The 23,345-nt window shown below is 52.4% G+C and overlaps 6 protein-coding genes across 6 annotated transcripts; 3 read left to right on the top strand and 3 right to left on the bottom strand.

Annotated features, from left to right (window-relative positions):
* Window positions 1-1,157: 1,157 nt before the first annotated feature.
* PG998_005164 (Magnesium transport protein CorA- transmembrane region) lies at window positions 1,158-5,126 on the bottom strand (the record flags this gene model as incomplete). Its single annotated transcript, XM_066871982.1, has 9 exons — window positions 1,158-1,648; window positions 1,692-1,920; window positions 1,985-2,455; window positions 2,524-3,036; window positions 3,094-3,723; window positions 3,772-3,818; window positions 3,868-4,063; window positions 4,114-4,122; window positions 4,182-5,126. The coding sequence occupies 9 exons, from the start codon at window positions 5,124-5,126 to the stop codon at window positions 1,158-1,160; spliced, it is 3,531 nt and encodes a 1,176-aa protein (XP_066732079.1).
* Window positions 5,127-6,168: 1,042 nt separating this feature from the next.
* On the bottom strand, window positions 6,169-8,447 carry PG998_005163 (uncharacterized protein; the record flags this gene model as incomplete). The annotated part of the gene is made up of 4 exons (XM_066871981.1): window positions 6,169-6,279; window positions 6,327-7,167; window positions 7,244-7,975; window positions 8,047-8,447. 4 exons carry the CDS (start codon window positions 8,445-8,447, stop codon window positions 6,169-6,171), a joined length of 2,085 nt encoding a protein of 694 aa, XP_066732078.1.
* A 1,584-nt stretch (window positions 8,448-10,031) lies between these two features.
* PG998_005162 (Vacuolar aminopeptidase 1) lies at window positions 10,032-11,734 on the top strand (the record flags this gene model as incomplete). The annotated part of the gene is made up of 3 exons (XM_066871980.1): window positions 10,032-10,307; window positions 10,374-10,713; window positions 10,773-11,734. 3 exons carry the CDS (start codon window positions 10,032-10,034, stop codon window positions 11,732-11,734), a joined length of 1,578 nt encoding a protein of 525 aa, XP_066732077.1.
* A 526-nt stretch (window positions 11,735-12,260) lies between these two features.
* Window positions 12,261-13,777, top strand: PG998_005161 (26S proteasome subunit P45; the record flags this gene model as incomplete). Its single annotated transcript, XM_066871979.1, has 3 exons — window positions 12,261-12,263; window positions 12,329-12,391; window positions 12,455-13,777. The coding sequence occupies 3 exons, from the start codon at window positions 12,261-12,263 to the stop codon at window positions 13,775-13,777; spliced, it is 1,389 nt and encodes a 462-aa protein (XP_066732076.1).
* A 669-nt stretch (window positions 13,778-14,446) lies between these two features.
* Window positions 14,447-17,432, top strand: PG998_005160 (glycosyl hydrolase family 31; the record flags this gene model as incomplete). Its single annotated transcript, XM_066871978.1, is given in 4 exon segments — window positions 14,447-14,459; window positions 14,476-14,729; window positions 14,764-15,219; window positions 15,279-17,432. The coding sequence occupies 4 exon segments, from the start codon at window positions 14,447-14,449 to the stop codon at window positions 17,430-17,432; spliced, it is 2,877 nt and encodes a 958-aa protein (XP_066732075.1).
* A 1,852-nt stretch (window positions 17,433-19,284) lies between these two features.
* On the bottom strand, window positions 19,285-21,603 carry PG998_005159 (uncharacterized protein; the record flags this gene model as incomplete). The annotated part of the gene is made up of 4 exons (XM_066871977.1): window positions 19,285-20,427; window positions 20,465-20,684; window positions 20,746-21,498; window positions 21,581-21,603. 4 exons carry the CDS (start codon window positions 21,601-21,603, stop codon window positions 19,285-19,287), a joined length of 2,139 nt encoding a protein of 712 aa, XP_066732074.1.
* Between the last annotated feature and the right edge of the window lie 1,742 nt (window positions 21,604-23,345).

Raw genomic sequence — 23,345 nt, 5'->3', positions numbered from 1 at the left:
GCAACCGTTGTGGCACGAGAAGCAAGTACCGCTCGCGCTATTCGGGGCCGCGTGGAGGAATCACAAAGAAATGAATATCACGCCAACAGGTTGGACGTGTGTTGGGACTTGGAAACAACGGATCGAATGCTCTCTCAAGAAACTCGGAAAGTCAGTCAGATCAATCAGCCCCAGGCTCGCTCCTTTACGAACGAAGCAACAAATGAGGAGGCTAATACAGGACGCCGCTAAGAAAGCCACCAAGCACCGTCGGGAACCATGAAGATCAAGTGCACGCGATTGACCACATCGGTGGCTTGGGGTGTTATTGCGAGAGGGCAAAGGTCGGGAGTTGCCTGCTTTGAATTTGCAAATAGTATGCTGCCCTCGCTTGGTCTATTTTCCAGCTCGCTGTCAATCATGAAATTGGCCTGGTTTTCCTTTTCAACTGCTCGTCCAGCAAGCAGACCGAAGACGGAATTGTTTGGGCTAGCCTGCCACGATCGACAGGATTTTGATTCGCGCGAAGCCTCTTTGGAGGTGTTCAGCTGCCGGTGGCTTGCAGGAGCTGAACATTAGGCCCAAAATAGGGCCTCCCCAAGTTCGAGAGAGCATGATGCTTGCCTAACTGTCTGGCCTGCCAAGACGGCCAGGCAAGACATTTCGGAATTAATGCGCATCTACGTTCCACAATTGCGAACGGGGGCTAAGGGACGGATGAGTGCCGCTAATTGCTTGTTGCATGGAGATTTTGAAGGAATCAAGGGGGTGAGCAGTAAGATAGGAGGTGAAAGGGTCTTGAAGAGAGGGTCTTTAAGAAGGGATGTTCGTCCTGTCAGGTCCTCCGGAGTGGTCTGTGCGCGGTGTTGAAATGGGGAGACACTTCATTCGGTCGAAACCTGAATGGCACCTCGCCGACACCGAAACAGCACTCGAGATGTCGGGATACAATAGACGAGAGATCAGACTAGTTGGGCGCTTTACCCTATGGTCCGCTAACAGCAATTCGGGTAGCTGGACAGGCGGGCAGGCTTTTCGGATTCTTGCTATGAATCACCGCCGTGACCCAGACTAGTATCATTGGTAAAAAACTATGCTTGAGTAGAACCAAACTGCTGCACCTTACACCGATGACAATGACATATCCCCTTGTGGTCCCCGGAATCTATACCCCAACGTTAGACGCCAATTGCCCCCTGACTCTCCCTACCCTGGTTCTGCTTTCCAACACTGTCGTCTTGACGAGTCCCATTCGCCGCCGCAGCCACGGGGCCCGACCCGCCGTTCCTCGTCACAACGTTATGATCGTTCTGCACCTCACGGTTTGCCTGCGTGCTCTTCTCGCGGCGCTCCTTTGAGGCCTCTTCCCGGGCCGCCTCTTTCTCGCGGCGCTCCTTCAAGACCTCTTCCCGAGCCGTATCCTTCTTCTTCCGCGCGTAGTTGTAGGCTCTGCCAATCTGTTCCTCGCTCCTCCAGTTGTTGTTCGCGTACCAGACCTTGTACAGGGAGTGGCCGCCCCAGGCCTTTGTCAGGAGCTTGGCACTGATGCGGTAATGCACGGCCTTCACCAATGCTCTTACATATGGGTTGAAGGCGAGAAAAAGGACAAGGAGAATAGTAGCGGCTGATACCGGCACTGGTAAAGCGATGGCCGTCAGCAACTTCTCGACTGAATATCGCATAGAAAACAGAAGTCGTATGATGGGTCTTACATATATACTTGAACTCGTCAAGGATCTTCCAGGTGTTTTCGGGACTGAATTCTAAGGCGTTCATGCCGAACACGCTGGTCATAAAAGACAAAGGTGCGAACACAATAGTTACGACGGTAAACATCATGATGGACCGTCCCTGGGCCACTGTTTCTTCAGTTTGCTGAGCAGCTTGCCATGCCTGAACGACGCTGGCCTGTTGCTGTTTGAGCGCCAGGAGGTCCTTGATCTGAGGTTTAGTAGCATCATTAGCATGTCTGTAAAAAGTGGTGTTCGGGGTGTTGCGATCTTACGCTGTCCGAAGTGGATTGCGCACTCCGTCTTAACTCTTCTAACTCTTCAATTCTAGAGGTTACTTTGGCAAGAAGCTCCTCTGCTTTGGTTTCGAAGCGATCATAGTCTGCTTCGTTCACTATCCCGCTGGATTTGCGGCTTGTTTTGTTGGTTCTGGGGGCTGGTCCTGATCCCTCTGTGTGTTCATCGTCGAGTTTCAGCATGGAGAACCTATTCTTTAACTGTCCATTAGGGTCCATGATATGAATAACCTGATGAATGAAGCTCTTGAGGATCGTCTTATGAGTGCGGTTAATGTGGATCATGATCTCAAGTTCCTCGATGATGTCTTTGATCTCGCGTTGTAATTTGCCCTCGGGGTTGATGTCCAACAGGGAAACCTGCAGTTCATTTGTCCTGGATTTGTTCTTCTTCGAGTTGTTGGCCTTCCACTGTTCGGTCCAAGCCCAGAGTCTGTCGAACGCAATTGTCTGTTTGTTCGTCTTCATGCATGGTCAGCTGGTACAATGGGCCTAGATTGGATACTATGAATGCTTACGACGTTGCCAATTGCTTCAGAGAAGTCATCGATGATTTGTGGTTGGCGATCCGTCGTTTTCGTGCGGTCGAAGAACGTGTTGGTACATTCGTCAAAGATGATGAGAGCAAGGTCCCATACAGACCCCATTTGCTGCTCGGGATGCTTCGTTTTCGAAACATTCTCTAACCTTGTACGGATAGACTTGTGTACTCCCGTGACATCATTCTTGTTTGTGCCGTACCGTCGAGGAAAGAATGTCAAAATGGTGTGTTCGTCGAGAACCCATAACCATAGCTGGTCGACCATGATCAATCTCGAAACCTTACGTATGTTTGCTTGGCATTCCTGGCAAGGCCCATCCTCATCATGTCTGGACATCCATGGCTCATTATCCTCCTCGTGCTTCGGCCAAATCTGTCTTTCGATGTCAAATTGGTGCAATTTCTCGACGGCTGCTCTTGTTCCACGATACACGACCTGGTCACGATCGCGACTCTGTGTTGTATTGAGGCTCCAATAGTAGGCTTGATCCTATGCTCTCCCACAATTAATTTGCCGAAAACTATGAATTGGAACATAGTATATTACTGACCAATGTTCTTCGCGGGTGAATAGGGGGTTGACGTGCAGGTATTTGTCCAAAAGCTTCTTGTCTCGGTAATTCGTGATACCCTCATATAGCCGTGCTGCATCTACTAGATACTGTCCTAGCCGGTTCTGATTATCCTTCTCCTTGTCCGTATTCTTCGGCTTTCTGGATATGGCTCGTGCCACGTTTGAGACGTATCGGCTTAACTTGTTCTGATTCTCGTCATAATGCTTATCTGGTTCCCGAGCCAGAACTCGTCTATTCTCGTCGATTTCCAGCCGATGCTTCTTGAGATTCATATTCTCAACAAGTTCCGGTATGCTCTTGACTGGAGGTTTCGCATCTCCTTGATGATTTGTGGCAGACTTGGGTTGATGCCTTTTAGTAAAGCCTTGTTTCAGGGAAGATGAAAACCCCCACCAAGAGGAGGACTGAGAAGGAGCCTCTTGGGGCATACTGCTTTGATCGAAACGGGCAGGCTTTTGCAACCCATTCCTCTTGCGAACATCTTGGGCTCTGATGTTCTTTTTCAAGTCATCGATGTCAGCTCTATGACGAGTAGTTACCGTGTCAATGAAGTTCGCAAAGGTATGTCGTTTCCGATCTGTCTCCCAATGAAGAAATGGCATCTAACAATGTTAGCCTACAAACCGTATATCATATCCACAGATACTTACAAATAGGGCTACATCTTTAGGATGCGATGTAGCTCCATCATCAGCGGCTAGCATTGACGTCAGCAAGGTCTTTCGAAAGGCAAACGTCTAGCGTACCCAGTGAAATCGCTTCGCACAAAGGCCGCATATGCCGAGCATGTACTGGAGCCCCTCTGTCGCCTTGCTGTTGCCCACGCCAATACTCTGGTCGTAACAATGCGTGGATCTTGGATTGCTGTGCAGCTTTTGGCTTTGCCATGTTTCTTGGGGAAGTAGGAATTTCATCATCCTCGTAGTAAAGTGCAATTGCTCGCTGGTCTATATTCAGTTTCTGACGTCTATACGATGAAAGGGGCAACGTACCTCGGCCCACTAAGTTTCAAACTCCGTCAGTCCAGAAGTTTCATGTTCAGGGTAGGTTGTAGACTCACCGCCATATTGTTTGCTGGGAAATGAAAATACCTGATCTTGCTCGCGATTGGTTTCGGATCCTTAGGGGGGTTGCCGACGTGTTCATGGTCCTTGAGGAGATTGCCGACGGGGAGAGATGGCTCTTTCCGGTAGCTTACAGTACCTCTGAGTTGATTCCCAGTTGGCACTTGAACCTCGTTCTCCCCCAGAATGTGTCTAATGGGAACGCGCTGGTCTGAAAAGTTTCCGGCAATACTTATGTTGGGTTTGAGAGACTTCACCTGAGACGATTCGAACTTATCCGTGGACTTTTCGTACTGGATCAAGTACGCATTGAAGTCTTCATCGGGATCATAAGCAATTCGATTTGGCTCTGTCTTTCCAGCCTTCTCGTTGGTTTCTTTCGTTGCGGGCAGATGCTTGGACCTTTTATGCGATCGCGACACTCGATTCGCCGATAGCCGCCGCTGGGGACGACTGGGAAGCTGACGTGAGAGTTCAGGATGGGAATTCGTGTGACCAACTGTGGAATTGGTCCTTCCAAGATCATCACGCAGCTTTTTCAAAAACTCGAGGCGTGGGCTAGCATCGAATTTGTCTCTCTTGCTCCATTTGTTGACCAACCCTCCTTTCTGGGAAGAAACACCAATTCCGTCTCTATACTCTTCGGAGTTGTGCCAGGCTTGACGGCTCTTCTCCAAGCACTTAACCAGATGATTCTCACTGGATTCCTTCTCAATCATTGACCGGGTTCTTTCGACACGCTCAAGTTCTTTAATGATTTTGTTCAAAACTCGAAGCCGGCTATCTACAGAGGACTGTTGAGAATCGTGTTCAGGTATACTCCAACGGCTGTTAGATTCCTCAAAGTATGCGGCACGGGCATTGAACTCGGTGGTTCCAAAGAAATGATACAAGTCATCCTCGACCTCTGTCGTTTCGAAGTCCTGGGTGGTAGTAGCCATGACGAGGATAGACTTGCTGGTTTACCGGGGTGAAACTGATTGTTGAAGATGCATGCTTGTGCGGAATCCAGGGAGTCACGGAAGAGCAAACAGAGCCTGCTTGCTTGGCTACCTTGACTATATATGACCATTCTTCCCCCAGGATCGCCGGTTGGCGGCGTGGCCGCCGACCTCAATACGATTTCAGCCGCATGTTGAAGCAACCCCAGATGTAATGTTGCAATATTGCATCCGGTCTTTTGAGACTTTCTAGGGAGCGGCAAATCAAACGGCAACCCATCAGTCCAACTACATGGGACAAGCTTACTTCCGCCTTTGTAAGGTGTGGTAGGTGAGCCACACACCTTGAGATTTTGAGCCTATGAGAACGTAGCTGATGCAATGATCATTTTCTTTTCTCAGCCGCACCAGGAAATCAAGGTGGCATTGTCTTATAAGAAATCCCCCACCATGTTGGATTGTGCGTTGGGGGCCAAGAGCCTCGTCTGACTTACCTTGTATTTACTTGTGATGGTCAATGGGCGCAGAATTGGCGGTCGCCGGCAGAAATAGCGGTCACTACTGCTGCCACTAATCCACTGTGAGATCCTTGGTTGGCTGACAATACGGTGAGAAGTGTCGGCAGCGACGGTGGTAGCGATCGATGGCTCTTGTGATGGTGGTCGTCTCGTAAGGAGCTGGGGCCCAGGGGTGTGTGAAGTTGGAGGTGGAGGGTGAGTAGCAGAGTTGAAAGTAAAATCAAAGGAGCAAGACCCTAGACCAGTCTATAGGGAGAAAAATACAGATTTCTGGCTACTTGCTAAGCAAATGTCACATTCATATTTGTGTATTTATTCCTCGACGTAGGCAACTATTCACATTCCGGCTGCTGTGTCCGTACTCATGTGTCGTATCATTGCTTCACAGTGTCCTTTGTTAAATACCAAGACCTTAACCACAACTGCTAGTGCCAGTGTCATGCCATCGGTCTTTTCATCCCAACGAACCGCCATTTCGGCCAATGGCCAACAGATTAGCAAACACGGAAAACGTATCCCTTTACTTAGCGAAGTTCGGCAAGTTCGTCCGACGCGGTCTCCTTCTCGCCGACCAGCATGCTGTACGCCGTGGCGGCGTACTCGCGGGCCCTCTGCGCAAGGTCTGGGGACGTCGCCTTGTAAGCACGAACGAGCGTCAGGAACGCGAGGACCACCCCTCGACGGCCATGCCCCAGGACTTGACCATCAGCTGGTCCGCACCGGCGCCACCATTGGAGGTTGAAGCAGTATTGCTGTTTGCGGTCTTCTTCTTCTTCTTCTTCTTTCTATTCTTCTTCTTCTCACCATCACCCAGAGGTGGTGGGGGCGCGACGACGACGAACCCTAATGCTTCAAGGCCCTTGACCGTTACTCTGACGGCCTCAGCGTTCTTGTCTGTATTCAACAGAACGCCTCCGAGCCCGATATAGGCGTCCCAGAGGTCCAGGCGAGGAGTGATCTGGGCCGTGGAGAGATCCACACTGCCGGTCGGGTCTGTCGCCGCGGATGGGTAAGTTCTCACTGGCGTTGCATAGGTCGCTTCGAATTCGTCGAGTGCAGCCAGTGCGCGCTTGGTGTCGATCTCATAGGGATCCTGCGACCGTCCCATGATGAATTTCAGTTTGCCTATCAGCCCTTTGCGTTTCTTCAAGGTACCCTCCGTTGTCGCCTTCTTCTCAAGGCAGAGTGCGCACTCGCACCGGAAGCCCCAGTTCTGGAGCTTCTTCTGGGTCTCGTCGTACGAGACCAGGCGCTTTTCAGCCTGGTAGGGGAACATCAGCTCAGTGTTCGCTGGCATATCCCGCGTAGCACGTATGATTTGCATGTCGCCGATGAAACTGCGGCAGCAGTTGCCAACGCACGAGTGGTTCAGATAGGAAGCCATGATCCAGACGCCAGTGGTTTGGTGACTGGCCACAGCCTTCTCCTCATTGGCGAAGTCCAACACGAGACTTCGGAAGCTGTCACGGCTGGTTCTTGGGGCGCCGAAGGAATTAGCCAAAATGGTTTTGGTCACGAGAAACCTGGAGGGGAATTCATCCATTATTAGTACATGCATATTCCAAGTTACCGATTGCGTACTGCCCTGCGATTACTTACGAATCGACTACAGGTCTACCATCGACCCCATCAGCAGAGACAGCCTGGTATCCCCCATGATGTAGATCGAGAAACTTCTTTGACGATTCCGGATTGTGAGATAAGTTTTGCACGATCTGCGAGATAAGCCGGGCCTGTGTACCGATGGTGATGTAGTTTGAATCCATATCAACCAACGTCATACTCTTCCCGCCTCCTCCGAGTTGAGGCTCACCGGCAAAGCAATATGAGAATGCTTTCTCGCATATAAGCAAATCGCCTGCCTTGACGGCAGATGTCGTGAACGAACCGCGGCCCCGACCAGGAGACGGTCGTATCTCCACGGGTCCAGTAAAGGTAGCGCAGTCGACAACGGGTGGCTCTACTGCCGCCTCCTTGTACATATTTCGGAATGAAAACGCCCCCGTCTGCTGTTCTCGTAGACGAGCTTGAGCACGACCCAACTCGGGCTTTACGGCATTGTTGTCTGGAAATTCCTTGGTCATAACGGTGAGTCTCCCCACGCACTCTTGGTACTTGTCCATTGCGTAGAGCGCCTTGGCTTCCCGAAAGAGTCTTTTCTCCCGGAGGGACAGGTTTTCAGACTCATGGGGCTCGTCGTCCGGGGCACTTTTCGTAGCATCCGACAATGCGGTTTCACAACGGCCAAGGCGAAGATTAGCCAACGAACGATTGAGATGGGCCAGTCTGGACTCCTCAAGAGATCTTGCAGCATCGATGGCAGATGAATAACTAAATGGTTGATCACATCAGTACATTGACAGCTTGCCAGGGGAGGCTTGATGGAAATATATGAAACTCACAGGCTCTCTGCCTTGGCCCATTGGTTAGTGCCAATAGCTTTATTGCCGTCCATCCGTGCTTTGAAGCTGTCATTCGGGGCCCGTAGTCGTTGTCTCCATCGCGCAGGTATCTTCTCATCCTCAGGGGCCAACCAGACAATATCATTGACGTGGTCCACTCGGAGGCTGTAGGCCCCAGCACTTGTGGCCTTGAAGAATGGTTCTTTAAGGATTCCGACGCGACCCGGGTACAGGGTATAATCAGCAGGAACTTCAGACTCTTCGGGCAGGTTGTACAGTTGGAGCAACACCCCTGTGCCTTCTTGGTCTTCGACTACAGCCAAGGCGGCATTGATCCGATCACCAGGCGTCAGAACCCGGATCAGGGTCTTTGAGCCGCGATGGTGCGTTTCGAGCTTCATGGCGGAGATCGGGATGGGCTTCAAATCGTGTAGTGAACGGGTACAAGGGGGTAGGATGGCGGGATCTGGGTTGTTACGATCATATACGGATTGCTCTTTCTCTGCTGTCTGTCCATATCCATCTTGACTAGGAACTCGGCGACCATCCGGAGACGAGGTGGATGATCTGTCACAGTCTCTCCCTTCCGGCGAGCCGCGAGCTCTGCGACTTCCTTTAGCTGCTTGAGTTGAGCAGTATATTGGCTGACATGGGAGACATCTTTTATGTCCATCCTGTCAATCAAGCAAGCTGTCTGCGCAGTAGGGGTAAATTGAGGAGCTTCAGCGTAGTGTGAAGAAGGTTTTGGTAAGTGTGATGCATTTCTTGAAGACGAAAGGTTCAAAACCCAGGCTAACTGGCACACCCAAGAGGTATTTATGCAGCTATTGTCGTTCCTCTGTCTCTGACAGCGTACACGGTTCTAGAGACGCCATGAAACTGGCGGGATGGATGGACAGCGTTCATGAACCAGTAACCTGTTTGTCTAGAAACCATGGGTTGGCCTGAGTGCACAGGTCTTTGCCTCCCCCAACAGGATAAATGATACATGTTTTCGCCGTTTGGTGCCCAGCTGCCTCGAATGTCGGAGATTCGGGCGATGCCACGATTCAATTGAGATATTGAGCTTGTAGGCTCAACCTACCGCTATGAGATCCGAGCCGAACTGCTTTCAATGTACCTTTGACTGGGAGAGAATCTAGGCTACTGACATCTCAGTACGGCATCTACTTGCATCAAACCCTAGACATTGTGTGTACTATGGTCGAAGATATTCTTTCTGGGATAAAGCCGAAAGGGAGTGTTCAATACGGTGGTCAATGATAAAGGGGCTGTTTGGTGTAGCCTACCCCGACTCCGCAAACGAGTCGGCGATAACTAAGGCCATGAACGCGGGCTCTGCTTACAACCAAGTACTTACTTAATATCAAAATCAATCTCACAAAGCTAGGCTGCAGAAATGAACACTTGGCCGAACATTATCGATTCTGTGAATTCTCATCCGCTGGAATGGGGGAAAGCTGAGAGATGGTAGATCTGAACGAGTGGAGGGGGTTTACGCAAAGCGCCAGTGATTTGGCCACATCCGTAGAAGGAGGATGGCCCCAACTAGGTAGGCGGGTGACTAAAAAGAAAGTACCGCTAACACGACAAGATTTGGTACTCTCTAAAAAGTCCCTTCATTTATAATAGATAGGTAATCGTTTTACAAGGGTTAATAGGAATTTTAGAAATAACCAAAGAACATTTTCAAGAATTGATAATAAAAAAATAAAAATACTCATAGGTTCTATCCCGGTACTTTGTTTTCTGTCCAGCGCCTGCCAGCGATGGCGGCGATTGTAGGTGAATGATAAGACCTTATCATGCTCTAGCTGACCCGAGGTCATAGCTGTCGGCTGTGTTGACAGGGTGAACCACGTGGTGAAGCCAACAAGTCATTCCCTCCTAACATTACTCAATTCCCTCTTGCTCTGTTTTACACTGTTCTGTCTTCAAGCGAACTGATTGCTCTCACGAATACTTTCGACTTCCCGGCCTTCACCATGACGCGACACACTCCCGATTTCTTGCGACAGCGCAGCTCCAACATGTCCCTTCGCATGGCCGCCGAGAACGCTACGAACATGTCGCAGTCCATCAGCAGCGCCGTTGAGCGCGAAACCCGCCAAGAAGCGCCTACACCGAAGACCGTCCAAGCTGCGGACATCAAGCCCGAGGACTACACAACGCCCTTCTGCGAATTCCTGCAAGAGAACCCGACCATATTCCACACAGTCGACCACTTCAAGAGACGATTGGCCAAGCGCGGTTACAAAGAGGTTAGTAGACTACCCTCACCTACAAGACATGACAATATTGGACTCGACTAAGAAGTAATGACGTAGCTTTCGGCAAGAGATGACTGGACTGGCAAGGTACAAGCTGGCGGCAAGTACTACACGACGCGCAACGGAAGCTCCTTGATCGCCTTCACCGTCGGCAAGGCCTACAAGCCCGGCAATGGAGTTGCCATGATCGCAGGTCACATTGATGCGCTGACGGCCAAGCTCAAGCCCGTGAGCAATAAGCCCAACAAGGCGGGCTACCTCCAGTTGGGCGTTGCGCCCTACGCTGGCGGCCTGAACGAGACCTGGTGGGATCGTGACTTGAGCATTGGCGGCCGAGTTATCGTCCGCGATGAGTCGGGCAAGACCACAGCTAAGCTCGTGAAGCTCGGCTGGCCAAGTGAGTGCGCCTCTAATCCAAAGCTCCAAAGCTGTGTGGACGCTAACTAGGTGATGCAGTCGCCAAAATACCGACTCTTGCTCCTCACTTTGGCGTCGGAATGATGGGTACAAACAACAAGGAGACCCAAGCGGTGCCGATTATTGGACTTGACAACTCAGACTTATACCCTTCATCAAACTCCGCTACCCAGGAGTCCCTTGGGCCTGCAGGCTCTTTCGTTTCAACACAGCCCCCCAAGCTGGTGAAGCTGATCGGTTCTGAGCTTGGCATCAAGGATTACTCCCAGATCGTCAACTGGGAGCTGGAGCTGTTCGATTTCCAACCCGCCACCGTCGCTGGAATCGACAAGGAGTTTATCACTGCCGGCCGCATCGACGACAAGCTGTGCAGTTGGGCCGCTTTGGAGGGCCTCCTTGCTGCCGAGTCTGGCGAAAATGAGGGCACTATCAAGATGGTGGCGCTGTTTGACGACGAGGAAATTGGGTCTCTACTTCGTCAGGGTGCTAAGGGTAACTTCCTGCCTCTCGTAATCGAGCGTGCTGTCGAGTCTCTCTGCGAGAAGTCATCGACCTCGTACGGCCCCAGCGTCATCGGCCGCACCTACGCACAGTCGTTCCTGGTGTCGGCCGACGTGACGCACGCCATCAACCCCAACTTCGTGGGCAAGTACCTCGACGACCATGCGCCGCGCCTCAACGTGGGCATTGTGATTTGTGCCGACTCCAACGGCCACATGACGACTGACGCCGTCTCGACGGCTATTCTCACCAGGGTCTGCGAGCTGGCCGAGTGCACGCCGCAGGTCTTCATGATCCGCAACGACTCTCGCTCCGGCGGCACCGTGGGCCCCACGCTGAGCAGCGTCATGGGTGTCAAGGCGGCGGACGCCGGCATGCCGCAGCTGTCGATGCACTCGGTCCGCGCCACCACGGGCAGCTTGGACCCCGGCCTGGGCGTCAAGTTCTTCAAGGGTTTCTTGGATTACTTTGAGAAGGTCGATGGCGAGTGGTCTCATTGAGTCAATCTGGTCTATCGAGATAGGCAACGCCATAAGATATAAGCCGTAAGTCTGGGGAGTTTGGTCATAAAACCGAATATTATATATATATATATAGATCTAGTCGAAGAATAGAATAATACCAAACTAGCAATACTTGGCTGCTTTGCGGCTGTCAACTCCTACCTCCCTCCAGGTGCTATCCCAGTCGTCTACGAATCGTGAAGATGCCATATCCATGTAGGTATCTTGTACCCCCGCCAGGCAGCTCCAGCACGGGCCACAAATTAGCTAAGCGATTTAGTTAGCTGCAATCTGCAATCGCGTCCCTCTGACGCCTGATGACAACGCAGCGCACCTCTGTAAGGTCGGAACTGAGAGCCCTAGCCTTGGCTTGCCTCCAGTCCGCATCCATCAAACAACATCACCACATCCACATCACCACATCCCTCTGCGCCAGCATCCAGCGAGCGCATTTTCTTGTTTCTTGTTTCACTCAGCTGCACCGCTACATCGTATCGTTTGATTGGGACGACGCAACCGCAAGATGGTAAGCTTGAATGGCGTGCCGCACCTGCCAGTCGCTTTCGTCATTTACTGACACTCTCCTCACAGGGTCAAAACCAGTCGGGCATGGGAGGCGGTGGCCCTGATGGAAACCAAGACAAGGACAAGAAGGTATGTTTACTGTTCATCTCGGGGGCCCAGTGACCTTTACTAACATGCTTTCGCTACCAACAGAAGGATAAGCCCAAGTACGAGCCTCCGCCACGACCTACCACCCGCGTCGGCCGCAAGAAGAGAAAGCAAGGCGGCGCCTCGGCCTCGGCCAAACTGCCTGCCATCTATCCGACCAGCCGATGCAAGTTGCGCTTACTACGCATGCAACGTATTCACGACCACCTGTTGCTCGAAGAAGAATACGTCGAGAACCAAGAGCGCCTGCGGAAGGCAAAGGCTGCCAAGGACAACTCTGGCCCCCCTGTGTCCGATCTCGATGCCGGCACCGACCGCAACGCCGATGAGCGTGGCCGTGTAGATGACATGCGTGGCAGCCCCATGGGCGTTGGCACGCTCGAGGAGATGATTGACGATGACCATGCCATCGTTTCCAGCACAATTGGTCCCGAGTACTACGTGAGCATCATGAGCTTCGTCGACAAGGACCTGCTGGAGCCCGGTGCCTCGGTCCTCTTGCATCACAAGAGCGTCTCTATCGTCGGCGTTCTTACTGATGACACAGATCCCGCCGTCAACGTCATGAAGCTCGACAAGGCCCCGACCGAGTCGTACGCTGATATCGGTGGCTTGGAGCAGCAGATCCAGGAAGTACGAGAGTCGGTGGAGCTGCCGCTGATGCATCCGGAGCTGTACGAGGAGATGGGTATCAAGCCTCCCAAGGGTGTTATTCTCTACGGTGCTCCTGGTACCGGAAAGACGCTGCTGGCCAAGGCTGTCGCCAACCAGACGTCCGCGACTTTCTTGCGTATCGTCGGCTCCGAGCTGATCCAAAAGTATCTTGGTGACGGTCCGAGACTTGTGCGACAGCTCTTCCAGGTCGCTGGTGAGAACGCGCCCTCCATCGTCTTCATCGACGAAATCGACGCCATCGGTACGAAACGATACGACTCGACATCAGGTGGTGAGCGTGAGGTGCAACGAACCATGTTGGAACTTCTCAATCAGCTGGATGGATTCGATGACCGTGGCGACGTCAAGGTGATTATGGCCACCAACAAGATCGATACTCTTGATCCGGCCCTGATCCGACCTGGACGTATCGACCGTAAGATTCTCTTTGAGAACCCTGACCAGAATACGAAGCGCAAGATCTTCACACTCCACACGTCCAAGATGAGCCTGAACGATGATGTGGACCTGGACGAATTCATCTCGCAGAAGGACGACCTGTCCGGTGCCGATATCAAGGCCATATGTTCAGAGGCTGGTCTCCTGGCGCTGAGAGAGCGCCGTATGCGAGTGCAGATGGCGGATTTCCGAGCCGCCCGTGAGCGGGTGCTGCGGACCAAGCAGGAGGGCGAGCCCGAAGGTCTCTACTTGTAATTGACCTTCCACGCCCACTTTATGTACCATAGCCTGAGGAAATGGCAACCAAGTAGCTGTTGTTGTGGGAGTTGGTGAATAGAACCATGGGTTATGACACCTCTACTTTGAATTTTTTGAGCATAGAACCGATTGGAAATGGCTAGCAGTCTGCCATGCTGGCGCTGAAAGGAGACACGATGGATGCTTGATCTGATTTGATCTGATCTGATCTAACCTGACGATAAGCCAGTGAATGCATACAGGGGGTGTCCAAGAATGACGCTTCTGCAGCTCCCCAGAACGGCGGCGGCGTGGCTCGCAGTACGTACTGTAGCAGCAGTCTAGCTAGTCGGTGGGCAGAATGCGGGGACCCGACCCCCTCCCCCCCTACACACACCCCTGCCCATGATTGGTAGCTCCTCGGGATTCGGCCAGCTAAGCAGCTGTTGTTCACTTCGAGCTGCTTGCTTGCTGCTATTCGACATTTCCCTCCCATCATCAACAAGGACCTGCGATCCCGCATGCCTTTTTACGACGGGATCAATTGGCTGGTTTCCATATAGAAGAAACCCAGTCTGCACTTGAATCTCGCTACTCCCTCGTTCTGTTCTGTTTCCTCTAGCGCCGAAGACAGCAACGGCCTCAATTGCACTGCATCCCCACGTTGGGGTCCAAACCCGCCACAGAATGAAGAGCTCCGGTCCGCTGTCCACGAGCTGGACGGCTTACCTATGCCTCCCTCTCCGTTCTCTGCTCGCTCTTCACGCCGGTCGTCTTGGTGAAAGAGAACGATTTCAAGAAATGCCACCAGTCCGGCTTCTGCAAGCGTAACCGCGCCTACGCCGACCACGCCGTCGCCCAGTCTACCTGGCAAAGCCCCTACAAGATCCTTTCAGGTGAAGCCTCCTCCTTGAAGCAGGGCCAATTCGAAGCCACCATCCTCAAGACCGTCGACGAGCAGGGTTCGACCGTGAACCTGCCCCCTCACCGTCTCCTTCCTCAAGTCGGGCACCGCCCGCGTCACCGTCGACGAGGAGAAGCGCAAGACCCAGAGCATCGACCTCCGCCACGACAGCAAGGCCCGCAAGGAGCGCTACAACGAGGCTGAGAAGTGGGCCGTCGTTGGCGGACTTGCTCTCGACCCCGATGCCAAAATTACCCACGAGGACAAGAAGGGCGTCACCGTCAAGTACGGTCCCGAGGGCGCCTTCGAGGCTGTCATTAAGTTCGACCCCTTCGCCATCGATTTCAAGCGCGGTGGCGACATCCAGATCAAGTTCAACGACCGCGGTCTGATGAATATGGAGCACTGGCGTCCCAAGATCGACAAGCCCGAGCCTGAGAAAAAGAAGAGGCCGAAAAAAGGAGGGCGAAGAAGTCCCAGAGGGCGAGGAGAAGAAGGAAGAGGAGGAGGAGCCCAAGAAGGAAGAAGTCCCAGCTCACCTGGACGAAAGCACATGGTGGGATGAGACCTTTGGCGGTAACACAGACACCAAGCCTCGCGGCCCCGAAAGTGTAGCCCTCGATATCACATTCCCTGAATACGAGCACGTATATGGTATTCCTGAGCACGCTGGCCCCCCTGTCTCTGAAGGAGACACGAGGTGGCGAGGGGAACTACGAGGAACCCTACCGCTTGTACAACGCTGATGTCTTCGAGTACGTCTTGGACAGCCCTATGACGCTGTACGGAGCCATCCCGTTCATGCAGGCTCAGCGGAAGGACTCCACGGTCGGTGTCTTTTGGCTGAACGGCGCCGAGACCTGGATCGATGTGGCCAAGGTCAAGCAAACTAAGAACCCCCTGAGCCTCGGTGGTAGCTCCAAGACCAACACCCACACCCACTGGATTTCCGAGTCTGGTCTGATGGATGTTTTCGTCTTCCTCGGCCCCACTCCCAAGGACATCAGCAAGGCCTATGGAGAGCTGACTGGTACCACTGCCATGCCAGCCGAGTTCTCGCTTGGCTACCACCAGTGCCGCTGGAACTATGTCTCGGACGACGACGTTAAGGAGGTCGATCGCAAGATGGACAAGTTCAACATCCCCTATGATGTCATTTGGCTCGACATTGAGTACACTCATGAGAAGAAGTACTTCACTTGGGACCCCGATATGTTCAAGGACCCGATTTCCATGGGCAAGCAGTTGGACGACCACGGCCGTAAGCTGGTGACCATCATTGATCCTCACATCAAGAATGTCGACAACTACCCGGTGATCTCTGAGATGAAGTCCAAGGGTCATGCTGTGAAGAACAAGGACGGAAACGACTTCGATGGATGGTGCTGGCCAGGTTCCTCCATGTGGATTGACGCCTTCAGCCCCGCCGCCATCAAGTGGTGGACCTCGCTGTTCAAGTACGACTACTTCAAGGGCACCATGGAGAATACCTACGTCTGGAACGACATGAACGAGCCCTCGGTCTTCAACGGCCCCGAGGTCACAATGCCCAAGGACAACCTACATTACGGTGGCTGGGAGCACCGTGATGTTCACAACATCAACGGCATGACTTTCCACAACGCGACTTGGGAGGCTCTTGTAAGCCGCAAGAAGGGCGAGATGCGACGACCATTTGTCCTTACTCGCTCGTTCTTTGCTGGATCTCAGCGTCTGGGTGCCATGTGGACAGGAGACAACCAGGCCAGCTGGGATCATCTTGGTGCGGCCGTGCCGATGATTCTCGCCCAAGGTATCGCCGGCTTCCCCTTCTCCGGGGCGGACGTGGGTGGTTTCTTTGGCAACCCCGAGATCGAGCTGCAGACCCGATGGTACCAGGCTGGTGCCTTCTATCCTTTCTTCCGTGGCCATGCTCATATCGACGCTCGCCGCCGCGAGCCGTACATGGCTTCGGAGCCTCACCGCTCCATCATCACGGCGGCTTTGCGCCTCCGCTACAGCCTCATGCCGTCTTGGTACACGGCCTTCTTCCACGCCAACCGGGACGGCAGCCCCATCATCCGTCCCATGTACTGGACCCACCCGGGTGAGGAGTCCGGTTTTGCCGTAGACGACCAGTTTTTTGTCGGCTCCACGGGTCTGCTCGTCAAACCCATCGTGGAGAAGGACAAGTTCGACACTGACGTCTATATCCCCGATGACGAGCACTACTACGACTACTTCACCTATCACAAGCTCTCGACGCACAAGGGCAAGTCCGTCTCTGTCACGGCGCCCATTGAGACCATCCCTGTCCTCATGCGCGGCGGCCACATCTTCCCGCGCCGCGATATTCCCAGACGGTCCACCCAGCTCATGAAGTTTGATGACTACACTCTCGTGGTGGTTATCGGCAAGGATGGCTCCGCTCGCGGCGAGCTGTACGTCGACGACGGCGACAGCTTCGAGTTTGAGAAGGGCCAGTTCATCCACCGCGTCTTCGAGTACAAACAGCTGCTGCTCACTTCGGAGGCCGCTTCCAAAGTGGAATCCAAGACTAAAGAGGGCGACTGGATGAAGAAGTTCCACAACGTCAGCTACGACAAGATTATCATGGTCGGCGCCCCCTCGTCATGGGAGGGCAAGACCGAGGTGCCTGTAACGTCGGAGGGCAAGACCCATAACGTCAAGCTCGACTTCTACAAGGCTGAGGGCGGGCGCGCGGCATTTGCGGTCTTGGGACGTCTCGGCGTCCGGGTCGGTGCAGACTGGGAAGTCGACTTTGCTTAAAGTACCACTGGATTACTTATCGGTAGATTAGGACATCTAGACTTTGTAAGTTGGCAGAAAAGAGCAAGCACATTAGAAGGGCGGAGTAAAAGGAAGCAGGTGAGGAAAGCGCAGCTAAGATGTGGAATCTCATATACATCATGTTCTTGAGATACAAATAGACAATAAAAAAACGTTGCTGAAGAAGGTCATAATATTCTTCCTTTTGTGTCCCAGTGTCGTACGCATATTAGCTATTCTCGAGATTAGCTTGCAGCTGGTGTCCAGAACTATCCGGACACGATCCGTAAAGTGTTCACGACTGGTTTATTTCGTGATTGTTACCATACTGCTCTCATTTCCACCGTCGCCATCCTCCATGGGCCATATATCGCTGCCTGCCTTCTTTCATCTCCCTTTCAATTGAGGCTATCGTGCGACCTTGCAACAATCACATGACCGATAAAAAGACGCACGATGAGTATATCCACCACACGTAGCGACGGCATTCACGTGAGACTGCTGTTGTATGTAGGACAGTAGGTGTATTAGGTTAGTAGGTTGTACTGGCCGTGCAAACTCTCAGGGTAATAATCAACTGTTATGGAATGGATTATGTATACCCACGGTTTGCCAAACGATCCTCTTCTTGTGGTTTTTGGCCGTCTTTCCATGATACTCCACGTTTCGGACAAGAGCAAGCATCTGCTTTGGGCTGACAGCCGAGTTGCTGTTGACAACGTCTCAACGCTGCTCGTCTCACCCCTGCGGAGAGGCCTCTACCTAGCTTCCCATCCGTGCTAACGGCGGTCGCACATCAGGCCACACAGCCCTGCACTGACTGCTGCTCATCGTTTCGAGGGCTTTACTGGCTGTTCAGCCTAACCAGGTCGCGGACCAAAATTGACAGGAGAGCCCCGATCATAGGAAGAAATAATAGGCCCAGGTCAGCCATTTCATGACTTTGATGAAAATTGCTATCTAGGGCAGCCGGGTGTATATGTCAGAATGTGTAACGTAACGCGACACATATTGTTAGAGACTGGCTGTCATTTTTCACCTAGCATTGTCAGTTGAAAATATGTAAAATGTAGGACTGTCTCTTGTATATCCACCTTCAGGGCTGGCTAGGGAACGACATGTTCCCCAAATACATTGCAACCCTCAAGAATACGTTCTCATGAGCCTACGTTCATCAGATTCGAGGCAACAGGGTCAAGAAGGTAATGCTGTGGGATTCGTGACCCAGGCTAGCTGATTATTGTTCGGAAGACACATAACTTGCGTAGCTCACACACCCAGGCAGAGAAAAAACTATAGATAGTTTGAGGATGGTCTAATAAGCTATGATGTTGGCGCATTCCTAGATGGCGCAAAATCTTACAACAGATAGAACGCTCCAATCCTGCTGACCGTTCTCGGTCGGTTGCCTTTATATATCCTGCTCTCTTGATCGATGTGTCGTAAAACAATAAAAAGGGGCGAGACTGCAGTCCGCCGGAGAATTTCTTTCTGATCACCGAAACACCAGTCGTCGCCAAAACTCCAGTTGCCCTCCCAAAATTCCCAGAACAAAGAATACTTACCCTCATCATTCGAAGTCCATGCTTGAATCTTTGAATCATTATTGAAAAAAAACCATGTTTTGCTTGCTGTGCCCCCCATTCTTTTCCAGCTCTTTTTTGAAGTAAACGTAATTTTGGTTTCGACTCTTGGTCGAAATTAATAATCTTTTTGGCGTAATGCGGTCCCCAGTGCATCGAGTCCCAGCCAGTAGGAGGGAGTGGTCATGTCTAATATGTATACAAGGGTAAATCGAAGCAAGGAGAGGGTAGATGACCGAAGTTGTCAGTCTGGCCCTTCAGTAGACTGACTACCTCAGTCCACTAAAGTCCATGTCGCTTCCCATCTGGTTCAGTCCCATGCCGGTCATCGTGACGTTGTCCGAGGTTGTTCTTTGTAACGCATGGAAGTCTGCCACAGTCCGTGGTACCTGTGGCGTTTGTTGATGCATCGAGAAACTGTTCGTCCTTTGGGGCGGTTGCCGATTCAGGATGCTGCTCATCATCATATGGTTATACGATGGGCCATGGCTCGAGCCTTGGGGTCGGTGACCCATTCCTCCGATACCCTGAGATTGACTAATGTTTTGGTTCAAATGGGACATTTGACCATGGATGTTGTGATTCGGCGCGAAACTCTGGGACTGGAATCCGCTGTGTTGCTGCTCAGCTTGAGTAGTAACCGGGGCCGCTTGATTGATAGCGGATTGTTGGCCTTGACCCAGTGGATTCATAACCATATCCTGCATGGTATTCAGTCCATTCATGTGAACTTGTTGATTTTGGCCGTGGGTATAGTCCATGCCGGGCGACACGACGGCCGGCGAGTTGGCCATCGGGAATGGCGAGCTCATCTCGCCTCCAGCAGGAGCACCAGTCGAGCTTGCCGAATCATTAATCTCATCGATCCTAGGCACCGGCGCAGGTGTATATGGTTCCGACTTGAACTGCTCGGCCTTGAAGTCGTTCATGACCGGCGGTTGAGCCATGCCGGCATTGCCGAATCCATCAAAGATATCGATATTGCAGATATTCTCCGGCACACGCTGCAACATGGGGTTGGCGAGTCTGGGTAGAATGTCGTGCACCTTGCTCAAGAGCAGAGGCAGGAAGTGATGCTGGCCTCCTCGAAGGATCGACACAAGCTGAAGCAGGGCTTGGAGATGCTGCTGGGGTCCAACACTGAACGGGTCCCCAGATGATGGCTGCATGGCCAACACGTCGGTCAGCGAGCAAGCAATCTCCATCAGTTTCGCCACCAAGGGAACGCCAAGCACGTCAGTGCTCTGGGTAGAGAACTGTGAAGTGATAGACATCAGATCTCTGGAGACGTCCAGGGGATACTGGTAGGACATGTCCTCGCTATTCGGAGGCACGCATCCGCTTTGCATGCTGAGGTGCCAATTAACCGTCTTCATCCATTGCTGGTTGGTGCGCATGTCGCCGATCTGAGACTCTCCACCGTTCATGTAAGGTGAGTTCATCTCCGACGCTTGTTTTTGAAGAGCGCCCAAGTAGGGATGGGGAGCACTCGTTGCGTGTCTTGTTCCAGAAGAGCATGAATGCATCGTCAAACGGCCGGAAAAGGTTGACCATCATGATGAATCCATTCAACTGATGAGCCAAAGGATCCGAAGGGTCGTCATTCATGGTCGGTGGATTTATCGCAGTGGGGAGCGACAAAGGTCGGTTATATTTGAGTGCGTAAGCCCTGAAAGTTACTGTCAGCCAAACCAACATATTATCAACAAGATGAAGAGTGAGCAACAAACCTTTCAGCAACGAATACGAGCCAGTATAGGCGCCGCCTCCTAGAAGATTCAATACCATCAAACTGCATGTATTTTTCTTCCTGCGTCATACCACCCATGTGTGCTAGTGTGGCGGCTTCTCGGAGATGGTACCAAGCCTTCTCGTGCATCTCCAGGGCATAATAGCATCCGAAGATGAAGTAGCTTGTGCACAGAGTGTTGAGCGTCGGTGATTCCGTATAGTCGTATCCCTTTCGCACACGCATTGCTTCTTCTAGAAGTAGATGACTTGATGTGATGTTGGCGCCGGGGTGCTCGAAAAGTGGATCGTTACCTGGCATGACCATGCCAGGCTGCAGAAGCACAAACGCGCATAAAGATGTGAGTAGAGTGTATGTGTCCAGACTTTGGTCCATGTAGAGCGACTGCTGCTCCAACCTTTGGCGGTTCAAGATCGGCATCGTCGGGTACATGTGGGCGAAGAAGAAGTCGATGCTCTCCTTGATCAGCTCGTTCGACAGCAGGCCCGTGTTGGGTTGCAATGACGGTGTGCATGGCGGACTGTTGATGCCATTGAGACGGCTCTGGACCTTGGCCGAAAGACTGGTGGCGCGTTGTGTTTCGCGCAACTCGCTGATGACCTTCGCTCTTGATCCCTTCGGTCCCTTTTTCTGAGGAATGGCGTTGTAGGTGCAAGTCAATTGAGCTGACGAGCAGTTGCGGCAGGGGTTGATGCCGTCACATTTGACCTTGCGACGATGACAAGCATCGCAACTATTGCATAGAGCGTCAAGTTAGCCATCAAGACACGCCTCCTACCAGAAGTAACAAGCTCGCAGGTCGTTCGTTAACTTACGCTCTTTTCACAGCGGTCGACATGCTGCCGACTGCTGAGACGACGCAGGCCCAGAAAGTTGATTTCTGAATGTGGTGATGGCGCCGGTCTCGACTCGAGTCGATTGGTAGTTGTGATGAGTACGGAAGTGTCCTTCGCACGGATAGATTGCGCAAGGCACGATAATAGGCTTTGTGGAGGAAGCAGCGCCGGGCACACTCCACGACCGGATTTTGCGGAGTGGGCGTTGGAAAATGGATTGAATTGGGAAGGAGAGATTGTCACGCTTTGTTAATCGGCCCGTCGTGGTGAGAAAGGCGGAGGAGCGAGAAATGAATTAGGAAACGCGGGGGATTCCTGTCCGGGGGTTAAGTGATCGGTTGGGTGTGCTGACACCAAATAGGCGAGAAGAGGAAGATTCTAATGCTTCCCTTCTTCAATAATCTCGAGTGTCGTATACTCGGTTTTCGAGTGCTTTTACAGCAGGTTGCTCCTTCTGAGAGGGGAGAAATGAGCGACTATCGTGACTGGAACAAAAGTCTGGCACGACAACCACGCAACAAGGCAAGACAAGAAAGTGGATGAAGGGGGGAAGAGAGAGAGAGGGAAGGGCGGACAGGGGGAGGAGAATGGAGAAGATGAACTACCTCGGGCTGGTCTGGTCCTAGCTGCTAGTGGGAAGTAGTGGTCGAAGAAAGTCGTGTGGTGTGTCTGCTCTTTGGGCTTGGTATGAGTGTGTCGAAATGAGAGAGGAAGAGGAAAGGTTGTGGCGCCCACAGGAACTTCACGCACTGGGGACGCTAGCTCCCACTTCGTCCTAGCCCTGGGCCAGGGGGACACGACGAGCGAATGGGAGCAAAAGGGAGTGGGTGTGTGGGCTGAGAGGGAGGGTGTGGATGTGGAAGTGTGGTGGTGGATTACTGGAGGCAGGGAGGGAGGGAGGCAGAAGGCAGGGAGACACCGGAAAGGACAGCGGAATCGATCAATCAATCAACGAATAACTACGTCCGGCATGACAATAGTAATAATATGGGCATGCTTATGAAAGGCCCCCTAAAACCAGAAGCAAGCCGCCAGGCCGCTGCGACTTCACTAGGTACTTTTCAGGCAAGAGACTAAGATGCTAGCCGAGAAACTTGTTTGTGCCCGCCTCCTCGGCATTTCCTCGACCTCTCCATCTCCATACAAATGGTTGGGGGAGTTGGGCGATGAGTCTGAGAAAAGAGAGGGGGGCGATCGTATGTTGCGCAACTCCTTACTTGCAAGCTTGTACTCATGCCATAGCCTGGATGGAGGGAGCGAGAGCCAGAGAGAGCCCGCGATACAGTTGCTAACAATTCGGGGAATGGTTGTGTGGCTTGGAGAGCTGAGATTACCCGTGCCTGGTGACTGGTTTTAATATATGGCTGTGTATGTGAGCATGCCGCAACGTTGTATGGCATGGCATGTGGTGGCATTGCGTCAACTTTGACAGGCCAAAGCCAGCCAGGTCAGCCAGCGCAATCCAATAGGAGCTGAGCGTGCAACCAGGAGGGAAGTATGTGCAGGTATTCAGAGTAGGAACGCCTCTGTTTCTGTTCCTCCTCGGCTCCGTGCCTCTGGTCGGCTCCCCTACTGTGCAGACGAACTCGACTTCGACAGGGATTTGGCAGCCGTCGTTCATCATCCACCTACCACATGGATTTGTACACCTTCTGTGCGGAGGTCGGAGGTCGGAGTTCGAACGGTGTGACAGGCCGCTGGCTTGCCAGTCGGGCCTCACAGAGTTACTGCTTTGGTATTTGGT

This window comes from Apiospora kogelbergensis (assembly GCF_038363985.1).
Source record: "Apiospora kogelbergensis strain CBS 113332 chromosome Unknown utg000003l_segment0_segment0, whole genome shotgun sequence".
Taxonomy (NCBI): Eukaryota; Fungi; Ascomycota; class Sordariomycetes; order Amphisphaeriales; family Apiosporaceae; genus Apiospora; species Apiospora kogelbergensis.
Note: the sequence above shows the minus strand (reverse complement) of the source record. Positions and strands in the feature narration are given on the sequence as shown.